This window comes from Teleopsis dalmanni, chromosome 2 (assembly GCF_002237135.1).
Source record: "Teleopsis dalmanni isolate 2A chromosome 2, ASM223713v2, whole genome shotgun sequence".
Classification (NCBI taxonomy): domain Eukaryota; kingdom Metazoa; phylum Arthropoda; class Insecta; order Diptera; family Diopsidae; genus Teleopsis; species Teleopsis dalmanni.
The window spans coordinates 230,138,273-230,153,632 of record NC_051847.1 but is presented as its reverse complement, the minus strand read 5'-3'; the positions used below and the strand labels follow the sequence as shown (position 1 = coordinate 230,153,632).

At 32.7% G+C, this 15,360-nt stretch overlaps 5 protein-coding genes across 5 annotated transcripts; 2 read left to right on the top strand and 3 right to left on the bottom strand.

Moving 5' to 3' along the window:
• Positions 1 to 108: 108 nt before the first annotated feature.
• Positions 109 to 2,138, bottom strand: LOC119683381 (guanine deaminase). Its single transcript, XM_038097041.1, has 7 exons — positions 1,886 to 2,138; positions 1,567 to 1,827; positions 1,209 to 1,363; positions 977 to 1,148; positions 813 to 914; positions 583 to 748; positions 109 to 523 (listed from the first exon to the last, which is right to left on the bottom strand). The coding sequence occupies exons 1-7, from the start codon at positions 1,982 to 1,984 to the stop codon at positions 120 to 122; spliced, it is 1,359 nt and encodes a 452-aa protein (XP_037952969.1). The 5' UTR covers positions 1,985 to 2,138; the 3' UTR covers positions 109 to 119.
• A 3,050-nt stretch (positions 2,139 to 5,188) lies between these two features.
• Positions 5,189 to 5,874, top strand: LOC119676920. The gene is made up of 2 exons (XM_038088188.1): positions 5,189 to 5,497; positions 5,566 to 5,874. Exons 1-2 carry the CDS (start codon positions 5,189 to 5,191, stop codon positions 5,872 to 5,874), a joined length of 618 nt encoding a protein of 205 aa, XP_037944116.1.
• Positions 5,875 to 7,447: 1,573 nt separating this feature from the next.
• On the top strand, positions 7,448 to 8,482 carry LOC119676919 (uncharacterized protein K02A2.6-like). The gene has a single exon (XM_038088187.1). It carries the CDS (start codon positions 7,448 to 7,450, stop codon positions 8,480 to 8,482), a length of 1,035 nt encoding a protein of 344 aa, XP_037944115.1.
• Positions 8,483 to 12,638: 4,156 nt separating this feature from the next.
• LOC119676918 lies at positions 12,639 to 13,493 on the bottom strand. Its single transcript, XM_038088186.1, has one exon. The coding sequence runs from the start codon at positions 13,491 to 13,493 to the stop codon at positions 12,639 to 12,641; it is 855 nt and encodes a 284-aa protein (XP_037944114.1).
• A 13-nt stretch (positions 13,494 to 13,506) lies between these two features.
• LOC119676917 lies at positions 13,507 to 14,715 on the bottom strand. Its single transcript, XM_038088184.1, has 2 exons — positions 14,496 to 14,715; positions 13,507 to 14,429 (listed from the first exon to the last, which is right to left on the bottom strand). The coding sequence occupies exons 1-2, from the start codon at positions 14,713 to 14,715 to the stop codon at positions 13,507 to 13,509; spliced, it is 1,143 nt and encodes a 380-aa protein (XP_037944112.1).
• Between the last annotated feature and the right edge of the window lie 645 nt (positions 14,716 to 15,360).

Genomic DNA, 15,360 nt, shown 5'->3' with positions numbered 1-15,360 from the left:
GGTTCAAAATCATATAGTTATGTATATAAAAGAGAGAGATTATATAAGCAAAATATATTTAAAAAATTATAATTTTCAAATATTAAAATATAATTTCAATAATGTATTGTTTTTGTTTTCTATTTGATTTTTTTGCCAGCAACAAAAACGTTTACGATGTTTCGGTCATCTCCAACATAAATGAATTTTTGTACCAATTCAAGCAGTTTGTGTTCGGCCGCCGCAGTGCTGTTCGCATCAAAGTTATGCAGAGGATGTATACTTGTATCAATGATTAAGGCATCAAATTCTTTGCCTTTAATGAAATTGCCTGTAATATGGTCAACAGCTAAAGCCTGAGCACCACCAAGCGTAGCTAAAAATATTGCTTGTTTATAGTTGATAGGCGCGTATTCGTCTTGAGATGGCTTCAGCGTACCACTGCCTTTTATATCTTGTTTCTTAACGAATTCTAGATGATGTGAAACATCAAGAGCGCGCAATATTGCATCTTGAATGGACACCGAATTTCCACCAGATACATCTTAAACAACAATTATGTTTAATTATATCTCATAGCAATATTTTAACAATTTAAAATACCTGTGCCTAAACCCACTTTCACTCCTTTTTTAATAAGACGTAATACATCGCAAAAGCCGGAACTCAACATGGTATTTGAAGCAGGACAATGAGCAACAGATGTGCCCCTTTTCTTTAACAATTCAATTTCATCATCTTCCAAATGCACAGCATGTGCCATTATGGTCTATTTCAATTAAAAAATTTTCAACTTAAAACTATTTATCAAATGCGATATTTGTGAACTATACCTTTTCAGTGAGCAACCCGGCAGCGTCATATGCCTCGGCATATGATGATGAAAATATAGATTTCACAAACTCAACTTCTGAAATGCTCTCGCTTATATGGCTCTACACAAATTTATAAAAAATGACAAATTCTGCATGAAGCATTGATTTTTAATTTACTTTACTTGTATGTGCAAATTATATTCCTTAGCAATTTCACCTAACTGAGCTAATAGCTCTTTCGTACAGCTAAGAGCAAATCTTGGAGTTATAGTAGGTTGCACTAAATCTGTATTTAATTTTTTCATATCATTTACAAAATCCATTGTAGCAAAAACTGATTCCTCTGTTGTTTCACTAAAAAATATTTGTATATTTAAATTAAATTAATTTCAGAGGTCAATCTTTTATACAGACACATAGAAATCAGGGCTATTGCAGTTGGAACATACTTTGCCAACCAATGCACGTTGACCTTGTCTACAGGCTTCCCTAGCTAATATCAAAGTGCTGTCTTTGTTGTTAGTTCCAAAATACGAAGCTAGAGTTGTGCCACATTTTATAGTTGATTCCTAAAAAGCGATCTAGAGAATAAGCTTACACGTATACATATCAAGATTGATGTATGTTATACAAATACAAACATACATACATGTACACACATATAAATAATATAAAAGATTGATATTATATTTTACTGTTAATACTATTAATTAATGAGTACTATTATCGGTGATAACGAGCTCAATTAAAAGTAATTAAGTGTTCAACGTACCACGACTTTTTTATAAACTCTAGCAGCAAAATTTTGATCGGCAAATTTTGCTTCAAGTGGGAATGTGTATGTGTTCAACCAATCAAGAAGTGGCATATCTAAACCTAGACCAATCTGGGCAACTTGCGGCGCATGGATATGACAGTCAACTAGACCTGGCATTAGAAACTGTTCCTCTTTTAGATGAATTTCTTTTATTTCAGTAAACTTAGCAATGTTTTTAGATTGCCATAACTGAAAGTTGCTGCCAGTATCAATAATCTGAGAGGTGACAAAAAATTTAATGTTCCATAAGCTCACGTAAAGTATTTTCAATTACCGTGCCATTTTCATCCACTGCCACAAATCCATTAGTAAAAATTTCGAAATCATTTAATGATTTCGTGTGCACAATTTGACCAATAAAAGCTTTGACCATTGTGAACTTGTATGTGTTTATCTCAAGAAAACCAACCTGTTACTAAATGTAAGCACTGCTCGAATGACTAAAAGCGAACTATTATCAATTCAACTATCAACATTTCTTTAGAGATGATAAATATGAAAACCGGAAATAGTTTCGTAATCGGTAAAGCGTTTGAGTATAAATGAATGTCTACCTCAAACCAAAATCGATACACTAATCCCAATATAATAGTTGTTAACAAAATAATTTAAATCAAAATCACACATAATTTTTAACATTATACCCATGTTTTTATTTTTGTCAAAAACTATGATCATAAGTGTGTTTTTACGGCCCTCCAATCTGTAGAGTGATTGGTATTGGTCCGTGATCGCATCTAGTCTGGACAGCCCTGTTCTAAAAGAATAGACCATACTATTCAAATATATATGTATATATTATATCAACTCAAACATTATTAAACTTTAACAAAAGACTCCAAACTTTGTTAATAAACAAAAACACGAATCTTTAAGAATCCAAAACATGAGCCTAGACAGCAACGACGCTGAGAGGACCAAGCCGGACTTGGAACACGAAATTTTTCTAAGTTTATTAATTTGTCAAAATTAGCAAAATTTAAGCTTTTTCACCAAGTTTGAAATATGATTTAGATAGAAAATTCAATTATCTTTCATTTGGTATATACCTCATAACTGTATGTTACGTAATAGCTGAGATATTCAAAAAATAAAAAAATCAAATTTTTTGAAAAAACTGACTTTTTTTACTTAAAAAATAATTAAAAAACAACCACAAACGGCCCCGACATGCACGAATACTCACCTGAAAGGTAATAAAACAAGCTTTCAATTAAAGTAAAAACCAGAAAAATCGTACATACAGTATTTGCGCAAAATCGTATTAAAGTTCGATATCAAAAGTGCTTAAATATCATTCAAATCAAAAAAGTGAAAATGCAGAATGTTCAGAAATACATCACAAAATACAATTTTAAAAATTGATAAAAAATTGATAAAAAATAGCATTTTTCTTTAGCTTACTTTACTGTAATCATTATATCCGTGTGTGCAAAAACAGCCCTACAATGGAATTAATTTTCCTTTAAAGACAATAAAATTTCCTTTCCAAAAACCTTAAAATCATAAAAATCGTACATACAGTTTTCCACAATTATTTTTTAAAAACTGTCAATTTTTTACCTAAAATCCAATTATTTGAAAAAAATCTTCATACTCACAGGCACGGTTGCCACTTATGGTACTTTAGTACCAAAATTGGTACTTTTTTTATTTTTTCTTCGTTTGGTACTCATATTCAAAAAATGGTACATTTTTGACGACCCAACTTTATTGTGGATATTTTCAATTAATTTTTTTTATAAATGCAACTTTGCACTATTTTATATTTTGTTCATTTATAACACCATGAAAAACACAGAACGAAAAAATAAAAAGGTCCAACAAAATTTTGGACCTTTTTTTACAGAAATGGTACCTTTTTAAACCAATTTTGGTACAGGAAAAAATTTTCAAGTGGCAACCGTGCTCACAGGGCCAAATGCGGAGCAAACTCAAGGCAGGCGTGCCAGCGCCATCTAAATTTCAAGTATCAATAATATGTTTGTATTTTTTTACGCAAGTATTGCGAATAAATGAATAACTAAATATTTGAATAGAAAAAGCGACTATCATATCTAAAAATATTAATTAAAAAATAACTATAATATAGATCCAATTGCACACGAAAACCATTAAAGATAATAAAACACACTTTCAATTGCAACATAAATCAGAAAGATTGATTTTGTCTTCACCCCAGGAAATTTAATCAAACATGAAAATTAATATTTCTTTTAAAACACTTGTTTTTAAAAAAGTAAAGATGAGAAATATTAAGATATACAATATAATGCATAATTGTAAAATATCAACAAAATATTTCAATTATATCATAGAAATTTCAATAAAAATAAGGAATTTTTTTCATGGTATGCATTTATATATCGAAATAAATTTTTATGCATAAACGGCCCCTCAATCATTTATACATCCCCATAAAGATGAAGAAATTTCCTTTTCAAAAAGCTAAAAAACTTAAAAGTCGTGTATACAGTTTTTTTATAATCATTTTTTAAAAATTTCTCTATTTTTTAACAAAAATTCAATTTTTTTAAATAAATAAATTATGTCACAGCGCTATGTGCGGAGGAAATTCAAAGTAGATGGAATGGTTCGATCGAAATTTTGAGTCTAACAAGAACACTTATCAATGTTACAAACCATTTCTTTTTGGAAATGCTTGATATGTTTAGAATCTGTCAATGTTTATGCAAAAAAAAATTCAGTGGCGGAATAAAAAAAGTGAAAGCAATTTTATAACACTATAGCTTTCTAAACTCTTGATATAAAAAACATATTAAACATATAATTAATGGAAATTAAAAAATAAGGAAAATATATAAATAGATAAAATAAAATTAAAACTTATTTAGTGAACTATAAATTGGTGACATGTACTAGAATCTGTCAATTAGACAAATTATAAAATTCGTATCAGATATAAGACAATAAATAAATATAAAAAATATACAATTTTATGTTGATGTACTTTTTATATTTTACATGTTAATTTTTATCCATTAAAATTAAAAAGCAATCACATTTTTCATTTATTTTAATTTTATATGATTATATTTGCTTTTACAAGTATTTACTTTTAATCAGACTATGTATGTATGTATGTGCATAGGTATAAAATATAGCTGGCGTCACAATAGTTTCGTGCATTTTTTTCTATGCGCATGCAATCATCAAGTTTATGCTTTATATGCTTATAATAATTATTAATAAGCATTTATTTATTAAATATGTGTATTAATTGGTTTTACTTATTTTTATATGTACATTGATTTCAATTTAGTTCTAAACAATACATTCAAATATATGTAAAACGGAGACTTAAAACATATTTTTTCCCCACCCGTCTGTCTGTCGCCATTTGATAATAATGCACGTGGTTATATGCAATCCTGAAGCAAAAAAAATAGTCTGTGGCATACGCGACGGGAATTTACAAAAGCGGCTTCTGGCGAATGACCAGTTAACATTAAAAATAGCGTAGGAGGAAGCTATTGCATCAGAAACAACACAAAAAAATGCGACGGAACTTAAAACGTCAGACAGCCTGCCAGGTTTGAATAAAATTTCAAGGAATATGTTTTATTCGTGCTCCAGTGGACCATACTCAGATCAGTGCAAATTTAAAGACGCGGAATGTTATTATTGCAAAAAGCGTGGACATATTGAGAGAGCTTGCATAAAAAAAGAAAAAACCAAAAAGCCAGCAATAAATAGTTGGAGAAGGCCAAACAGAGTAAATCTTTTAGACACAAGCCAGGAAACTCAAACGACGGAGTATTTATGGTCAATGTTCGCTAAAGGTAGTCCATCGGTCAAGAGATTGATTACGATAGGTAAGTCACCGGTACAAATGGAAATAGACTCTGGGGCAAGTTACTCAATAGTAAGTGAAAAGTTATTTAGAGAAAAAATGCCGTATATTCCGCTAAAACGAAGTCAAATACAATTAAGAACTTGGGGAACAGAGAAAATCTTAAACTAAGTGGAGAAGCAGAAGTACCAGTCTCGTTTGGGAATGTCACAAAGAAACTAAAGTTGTTAGTAGCAGCGGGTGATGGTCCGACTCTAATTGGTCGAAATTGGTTTAACGATTTGGGAATTAGTATAACCAGCAATTTATGCAATATAGAATCAACTATTCCAGTAGAAGTTATGAACTTCAGTTCAGTTTTTTATGGAAATATTGGAGATTACAAGGGAGCAGCATTAAAGAAGATGGAAGATGAAGGCGCACTACGCTCAATACCCTTTAGTGAGTAGGCAACACCGGTTGTACCTATTATTAAACCAGATGGTAGCATACGCATTTATGGAGATTATAAGTGCACAGTGAATCAAATGCTTTGCAAGGAAACGTATCCATTACCTACTAATACAGAAGTACTAGCAAAATTAGCAAATTGTAAGTGGTTTACAAAGCTGGATTTAGATGGAGCGTATACACAGGTGAAAGTTGACCAAGAATCAGCAAGGATACTTACACTAAACACACATCGCGGACTTTTTGAAGTTACAAGATTACCGTTTGGAATTTCAACGGCACCAGGTATTTTTCAACGGGTAATGAAAGGAGTTCTTAAGAACATAGATGGTGTGATTATTTATTTAGACGACATTCTAATTGGCGGAACAACTCTGGAAGAGTTGTGGGATAGAACACGAACTGCTCTGAAATGTGTACCGGATGCAGGATTGAAGCTTAAAAAATCAAAATGTGTTTTCGCAGTACAAGAGATAACATTTTTGGGGTTTAAGATAAGCCGAGAAGGAGTGCGTCCAATTGATGAAAAGGTGAAGGCAATAGCTCAAACACCAGAACCAATAAATAAACAACAGCTGCAAGCTTTTCTTGGGTTAATTACATTTTATGATAGATTTTTACAAAATAAGGGCGATTTATTGGAACCGTTGTATCAACTATTAAGAAAAGAGATACCTTTTAAATGGGGTGAAGAACAGAAATTAAGTTTTGAACGAGCAAAGAAGCTACTACAATCAAAAAACCTGTTGGTGGAGACGCATCGCTGTATGGAGTTGGCGTGGTTTTGGCACACAAGATGCCGGATGATAGAGAAGCACCGATTGCTTTTGGCTCCAGAACATTACAGGGCGCTGAACGAAATTATTCACAGTTGGATAAAGAAGCGCTAGCGCAGTGGCGTAACTACATTTTTAAGGCCTATAAGCAACTACTAACTAAGGGGCCCCTACTAACATCTTTTTATACCCTTTACACGAAAAAGTGTAAAAAGGGTATATAAAGTTTGTCCAGATTTTCGTAACGTTTTAAAGGAAACGTCGCAAATACTATAAAGTATATATCAGTAAAGTATATATATACCTTTTTAGTTCAAACTACTCTCTCAGCTTTTGAACTCTTCGAATGAAACTTTACACACATTCTTTTTGGGAGCGGCCCCTGATCACCATATGATTTGATTGAAATTAAACTACTATTTCTTATAGCTGCCATATAAACTTAACAACCGGATATGGGGTTTCTCCGTTTTTAATAAAGATATTCCAATAAAATCTGGTATATGTTAATGGTTAATGGACTATTCTGCAATATGGAGTAGATGCAGATTTAAATATAGCACCGATAGAAATTGAGGATTGAAGCACAACTATACGGCAAATCGTTTCGTCCCACTTTTGAGAATTTATTAAAAATAAATACAATGAATACATAAATTTGTAATGGGGCCCCCTAAATTCGTGGGCCCGAAAGCATTGCTTCCAGTCGCTTCCCTGTAGTTACGCCACTGCGCTAGCGATTATGTTTGGTGTGCAAAAGTTTCATCAATTTTTAAGTGGTAGACAATTTACAATAATGACTGATCATAAACCACTAGTGGGATTATTTAATCCAGATAAACCAATATCACAGCATATATCACCTAGAATGTTAAGGTGGTCGTTAAAGTTAGGCGCTTACCAGTACAAGATTAAATTCCGAGAAGAGAAATATCACCAGAATGCAGATGCATTGAGCCGGTTACCTTTAAATGATGTAAACCTACAAATACCTGAAATATTATACTGCAATGAGGCTGAAGAACAGTTTTTGATTACGGCGAAAGACATTGCACAAGCAACCAGAAGAGATCCAGTACTATCAAAAGTAATGTGGCATATCCAAAGGAAAGATACAGTTTTGCCATATAAGTCAATCCAGTTTAAACCGTTTGAGAATAAAATCCAGGAACTATCAGTGAATGCACAATGTTTGTTATGGGGAGCCAGGGTAATAATACCAGCAATACTACGTCCCAGAATACTTGACATGTTGCACGAAGTTCATCAAGGCATGTCGACAATGAAAGCAGTTGCGCGCAGCTTTTTTTGGTGGCCTGGTTTAGATGAAGACATAGAAATGTTAGCCAGACGTTGTGAAAAGTGTGCATGTAACGAAAAGAATCCTCCTGTAGCAGCAAGTAAACCATGGCCAGCAACGCTAAGGCCATGGTCACGGTTACATATTGATTATGCGGGACCCTTTATGGGTACAAATTTTTTTATCGTCGTAGATGCTCATAGCAAGTGGGTAGAGGTAAAAATAACCAGTACAATAAATACGATTAGAACAATCGAGTTAATGAGAGAAATTTTTACAACACATGGAATACCAGATACCATTGTGTCCGATAATGGGCGAACGTTTGTGTCAGAAGAATTTGAGAAATATTTAAAACTTAGCGGTATAAAGCACATACGTACGGCACCGTATCATCCATCATCAAACGGGCAAGCAGAAAGGTTTGTACAAACCATCAAGAATTACCTTAAGAAAATGCAGTCTTCAGACATCAATAAGAATTTGGCAAATATACTTTTGCATCTGCTTACAACTCCTAATGTAAATTGAAATTCGAGTCCAGCGGAAATCTCGATGGGAAGGAAGTTGAAAACATTGTTAGATCATTTGTACCCCAGTGATGACAACACTCAGTAGCAGCTAAATTCTGATGAGTATTTCAACTAATAAAACCAGTTCGCAGTTTCCAGTGTGGTGAAAGTGTTTGGTACCGAAATTTTGGAAGAGGTGAAAAGTGGATGCCAGGGATTGTACAATCAACAGGAGATCGCAACTACAAAATTCAATCAAATAGTAACATATTGTCGAGACATATTGACCAGTTGCATAAGCGAGTTTCGGAGACACCGACAAGTTTAGAATCCAATATAACTCCAGTGGCAGTAACTTCAGTGGCAGTAACTTCAGTGGCACAACCGGAAGAGCAAGACGACCAAGTAAGTGCAGGTCATTCATCAAATGAATATATCCTACCAGATAGTCAAGTAGTGGGGTCATTAGAAGAAGAAGATAAAAGAGATGAAACATTAAAATCGCGACCATACCGGCAGAGGCAACCGCCAAAAAGGTTACGGGACTATTTGATGGGGGAGGAACTGTAGTATATTCGATCATGGCAACCCTGTATAAAGAAATAGATAAAAAAGGAAAAATACGAAGTGTGTAGTTGTTCGTCGTTGTGATCAAAGGAGTAAGCATGCCATGCCGTATAAACTATTATTATTATTATTAAATTATAAATCTATATAACTTTAAATCAATAAAGTATATAACAAAATGATTTCTTATTCTTTGAATAAGAAATCTTATTCAAAGCTTATTCTTTGAGCTTTGAAATATGGCAAACAACATATGTTTTATTATATATGTTTTATTACAATAAATTTGTGCACATAATGCAACAAAAATATTGATTATAAATAAATAATTAATATAAAATTGAAAATTAAAATGAATAATGAATTAAAAGCAATGTTAAAAATGCATAACAATTTAAAATATTCTCTTACAAGAAAATTAATAATTGTGTGGAATATTTATTTTTTAATAAGTACATATTAACTTGTTACCAACTAATAAGTTAAAAAATAGAAAGTCCTTATGTACTTTTGTATATATTTATGTATATATTTTAAATAATAACGAACAAAAATGTATAATTTTTAAAATATTTAATTTCCACAATTTTCAAATTCAAATTTTTTTTTGTTTTTGTTTGAATTTTGTGTATAAAGTTTTGACAAATGACTAGTGAACGAAAATTATTTAATTTAATAGTCTTTTTGTTGTTTAACTTTATATAAAGATAGTAAAATCCTAACGCACCTTTTTTGTTGAGAGGTTCACGTACCACTGATTTATTCTTAAAACATATTATTAACAATAGCAAAAAACAAAACAAATGGAAAGCTGCGGCTATTAAAAGCTTTTTTTAGTTGTAAATAAATGTTAAATAATTGAAATTAAAATAAGTATAAGAGAACCCAATTGACTTAACATACCGGCGCCCATTGAGACCGTCAGGTTCAATTAATAGGTAATAAAGATAGCTTCGTAATTGGTTTGAGTTGTGTAAAAGTACTATATCCTTGTGAAAATAGTGTTGTTGAATAATATATACAATCCATTTCATATATGTTGACTTTTTTTAATTAGCTTTTTTATAAATGAGTATTGTAATTATTTAAAACATTTGTCAAAAATATTTTTTATATACAAATTTTATTCTATTCAGTTGTTTTAAAATTTTTTCCCTGATGATGGTTTTAAAAAACCGAAACGTCGGAAATAAATATTAAATAAGTAAAATAATAAGAAAAATTTTTTATTAAAAAAACCAAATTACAAAATCTGACTTATAGCCCAATACTCATTTATAAAAAAGCTAATATATACAATATGCAACAGAGCGCGTTGTATTTCATCTACCACGAATAATGATTGAATTTGTGCCTCGTACTTGTGGTGCCAACTTCGCATCAGCGCAACCACACGTAGACATTTGTTATAATTGCTTATCTGATGAAGTCTCTGTAGCAAATACGAAAGCTTGATATCTTCCAAAATGCACACTAGTTTGCGAGTTTCTAACTTGCGTTCATCAACTGTTACTTGATTTATTGAATGTTCTGGCCAGTTTGGCAACGGCAACATTAAAAATGAAGGTTCTTTGAACCAATTTGATGATAGTAATTCTGGGACGATACACCCTCTAGAAACGAGATCAGCTGGATTCTGATCGGTTGGTACATGGCGCCAAAATGCATTTACCGACCATTCTTGAACGTCAGCAACTCGATTACCAACAAAGGTCGCTAGAGTTGAAGAATGAGAACTAATCCAATGTGAAGTAATTTGTGAATCAGACCAAAAGTATATGTTATTAATATAATATAATAAATTATCTTTAATCTTGTTCCAGCATCCAGCAAGAAGATGATCGGTACACAATTCAAGACGTGGTAATGATCTTGCTTTCACAGGAGCAACTCGGGATTTGGAAGTTAATAAATGAACACTAACATTGCCAAAATTATCTTGACAACGTAGATAGATACAACATCCGTATGCTCTAATTGATGCGTCGCTGAAGCCATGTATTTGTATGTTAATTGAGTTCTTGATTCGAGTGGACCTTGGAATTTTAAGACGTATCACTTGATGCAAATCAGCAAGAATTCTGTTCCATGTTGTGTAAATTTCTTGAGGTACGGATTCATCCCAATCACGTCCAATTATCTATAGTTGCTGTAAATCTTAGCTTTGATGATGAGTGGACTAATTAGACCCAATGGATCATATAAAGATGATGCTAATGACAAAATGTTTCGTTTAGTATGACTTGCTGGTACATTGGTTGATTGAAAAGTTGTAAGGATGGAAATTTTGTAATAATTTCCAACCTACATAAATAACATACACACATCTACACAGCGTTTAGCCCAAATTAATTGTTGAATTATTGTACACGGAAAAATAGAAATCTCTGAAATAAATGAATAAAAATTAAAGAAATGAATTTTGTTTTGAAATCTAATAAATATCTTGTTTTAAATTGGCCTTTGCACGAAAAATTTTAACAATAGCTGCTCACATTGCGCACTACGGTAAAACGTGGAACTAGGGTAAGAGAAATGCAAATATGAACAAAAAAATATATTCAGTTAATATAGAAATACACACCTGCAGATGTATCACCACAACTTTTAATCCAAATTATTAAGAATTTATTACGATTGAACTATTAATTTATTATTAAAAATTATTAACAAATTGTTTTTAATAAAAACAAGAAATACCGCACGAAAAGTTACGAGAATTATCAAATCAAAACATAACAAACAAATATCAAAAACGTCAGAATGCAATTCGCTGCAAAAAGATGCACAAGGAAGCTTTTGCGCAAAAGTGTTAAAGTGCATTAAGTTCAACTAAGATCAACTCAAAGCTTTGTTACTTTACACAAAAAGTTCAAGAGTATTCGTATAAAAGACGGCGCAATTTTCTAAGAATTTAGTGAGTCTTGTACGACCACTCGGTGGCGTTGTATGTCAACATATAAAATAAATAAATATAAAAAAATTGTCTGACACAGTGGCGGTTTTAAGCCTAGTTGTATAAATTACTTAAATATATATATAATTGTGTACCATCGCCTGGGCGGTTTTAAGTCAAGACACTTGGACACTATTGTATAAATATTCCATAACCGAACAAGAAAATATATTTTTTTTTTATATGTACACTAACCCTTCTGTCCCTAACAGGTGCACCGAGAGTGGACAATCATACGAAGGTGCCAACAACGAAAACAAACTAGAGATCATCGCGAACGCCAAAGAAACAATTACCGGATCCAGCTTGTCACCTGGGAAAGAATCTAAAGTTCATATCTACTTATCTTTAACTAACTTTTGTTTTTTTTTTAAATACGATTATAAAGAAATCATAATATTTTATTAAAATCCACTTTGAAATACATAATCAATGTCAAGTTATATCTAATTGCGTTTAATTAAATTCATTTTGTTTATGACTATTTTAATGAATTAATTTTATTTTAAATAAATCTACATTTAAAATTAAACACACAATCTTTTATTTGAGAAGTTCTGTCTCCGCGATTATAAATTTATTGTAGCGACCCCCTGGAAAAGACTGAGGATACCCCAGCATAAATTATAACGAAACGGGAAAATCCGTGTCGTTACAAAGTGAAGCAAAAATAGTCTTCTTTCGTATTCCATAACATTTCAAGTGGACATGCCATATCTCTTGCAGTCTCAATATCTGTAAGTTTAACATTTGGTGCAGTGATGTTAACATTGTTGCTATTCCACTTTGTTAACGATAGGTTGTAGAAATTCAATATTTCGGTAGTTTCATTTTTGATGGCTTGCAATGTCTCCAAGTCATCTGCTCCTGAGATCATGTCATCGACATAAAAATCCCGTTTTAATATCATTTTACCTGTTTCTTTACTGTAAGGAGAGTTATCTGCAATGTAGTGTAAGCAACGGGTTGCAAGAAATGGCGCAGAACTCGTACCATATGTAACAGTATTAAGTTGATAAACTGAAATATTTTGCGATTTATGCTCACGCCACAAAATTAGTTGAAAATTGCGATCACTTGGATGTAGCCAAAACTGTCTATACATTTTTGTTATGTCAGCCGTTATTCCATATTGATACAATCGAAATCTTAATAATGTTATTACAAGTTCATTTTGGATTGTAGGGCCCACCATTAATAACTCATTTAATGACACTTGTGGTGATGTACGAGCTGAAGCATCAAAAACTACACGTAATTTAGTAGTTGTGCTATCTGGTTTAATTACATAATGATGTGGGATAAAATAGTGGGGAGAATTTAAATCCAAATCCTTAACCATCGACATATGTCTGAGATTTTCGTAATCTTGCATAAATTTCACATATTCCAATTTTAACTCAATATTGGAGTCAAGTCTTCTTTCCATAGATAAATATCTTCTTAATGCAATTTCCTGAGAATTTCCAAGAGTACTTGTGTCGCCTTTGAATGGCAACCTTGTCATAATTCGGCCATCGTTACTGAGAGCTACAGTTTTTTTTAAAGTTGGTTTCGCATTGCTGTTCTTCTACTGACCATACTGATGGTGGATGAACTGGTTCCTCTATCTGCCACAACCGTTCCAAGTTCGCATTAATTGTATCCAAGCTGACAACACAATGGGATGAAACAATTTTGAAATCTTTAGTAGAACAATATTTTCCTGAAATAATCCAGCCGAACAAAGTTTTTTGTAAAGTCGGTAAATTCTCACCAAGTTTTATTTGGCCTACTGCTAGCAGTGAAAAGAAAGCTTCTGCACCAAGTAACATATAAATTTTTTGGCGTTTGTAAAATGCCGGATCAGCTAATTGAAGATTTTCAGGAATTTGCAACTCTTCTAACGACAGTGTTTCATTAGGGTGATATTTAGAAATTCTTTTGGTAACGAGAAACTCAAGTACTGCTTCAAAACTGTTTAACCTTGATCGTATCGTGCTTATTGTTTTATGTTTAATATTTACTAATGCAGCTCCTACACCAACAAGACTGTTTTTACTTCGTGACTTTTTTAGATGAAGTGCATTACACATCGATTCCGATATTAAATTGACCTGCGAGCATGAATCTAATAACACTATACAGAATTGGAAAGTACCCGATGCATCTTTAACTAACACCATTGCTGTTGCCAAAAGCACCACTGATTTTACCCGAGCAGAAGTTTCGTCTGGAACTAGTGCATTAGTCTGTACATGACTTAGAGGTGATATTGTTTGCTCACATAAAGGTTCCATATTAGATGATGCACCAGTATTATGTAAAAGTGAATGATGTCGTTTTTTGCACATTCGGCATGAATACGTTGATGGACAATGTGTGCTAATGTGATCTTTCCGGAGACAATTAAAGCATAGTTGGATTTGCTTCGCCTGTTGACATCGATTTTCAACTGATAGAGCTAAAAAATTTGGACAATTAGTAATATAATGACCAGGTTTTAAACAATATACACAATGAATCTGACTTGTAGACTTTTGTTTCGTCATTAAGATGTGCTTGAAAGGTTTACGAACACTAGTATGCTGCAACTCTTGGTTGATTGTAGCCTTTGGCTTGGCCTTTGCTAGTACCATTAATTGTTGACATCGCCTGTCAAGCATCTTGCAACATTCCAGCCAAGTTGGTAGTTTCGTATAGTCGTGACATTCATTCCATTTACGTTTCGTCTCACTATTCACTTTCATCATCACCAAGTGAATCAAGATTGCATCACATATCTGTTCGTGTGATCCCAATGACTTAAGCGAACTATATAAAATCGAAATGTTGTCCACTAATTGGCGAAGTTGAGTCGAATCAGGTTAAATACATTGTGGTTCATCAAAAAGTGTTGCAATGCCTTCCAGAAATATGAGAGGGTCATTATCGTATCGCTCTTTGAGTCTTTGGAGAGCCTTCGGATAGTTGTCTTCCGTTATCTGGAACGCCTTTACTGTTGCTAACGCTTCGCCTTGAAGACACGATAACAAATGGTTGAATTTTTCAGTTGATGTCAAGACCGAATCACTATCTACAAGGTTTTGAAAAATATGTATACAATTTTTGAATTCAAGATATTTGCCGTCAAACTTAGGCAACTTTAAATGTGGCAATCTGTTTGACGGCAGCTGCGGTAACGAGAAAGTTTGCTCATGGTAGCTTTGTCTCCTCCGTCCATCAACTAATGACAATATTAAACATTTTGTACTTACGTACAGCTCATTGATGTCAGAGCGCGCGGAATCTGTAGGACAATATCGCTCTATCTGATTCTGGTAGTAAGATACCTGCTTATAATAGGCATCTAGCATCCCAAGTCTACACTCCAATTCCGTTGACGATAAAGTTTT

Bases quoted from the DNA above. Each gene is read 5' to 3' on its own strand.
- LOC119683381 (XM_038097041.1), bottom strand. From the start codon at position 1,984: ATGGTCAAAGCTTTTATTGGTCAAATTGTGCACACGAAATCATTAAAT. The intron at 1,149-1,208 runs GTCTGTATAAAA...AATATTTTTTAG, and splicing joins AATAGCCCTGATTTCTATGT to TGAAACAACAGAGGAATCAG. The intron at 915-976 runs GTAAAGTAAATT...AAATTTGTGTAG, and splicing joins AATATAATTTGCACATACAA to AGCCATATAAGCGAGAGCAT.
- LOC119676920 (XM_038088188.1), top strand. From the start codon at position 5,189: ATGTTTTATTCGTGCTCCAGTGGACCATACTCAGATCAGTGCAAATTT. The intron at 5,498-5,565 runs GTAAGTGAAAAG...AATACAATTAAG, and splicing joins CTGGGGCAAGTTACTCAATA to AACTTGGGGAACAGAGAAAA.
- LOC119676919 (XM_038088187.1), top strand. From the start codon at position 7,448: ATGACTGATCATAAACCACTAGTGGGATTATTTAATCCAGATAAACCA.
- LOC119676918 (XM_038088186.1), bottom strand. From the start codon at position 13,493: ATGACAAGGTTGCCATTCAAAGGCGACACAAGTACTCTTGGAAATTCT.
- LOC119676917 (XM_038088184.1), bottom strand. From the start codon at position 14,715: ATGAAAGTGAATAGTGAGACGAAACGTAAATGGAATGAATGTCACGAC. The intron at 14,430-14,495 runs GTCAGATTCATT...CAAATTTTTTAG, and splicing joins GACGAAACAAAAGTCTACAA to CTCTATCAGTTGAAAATCGA.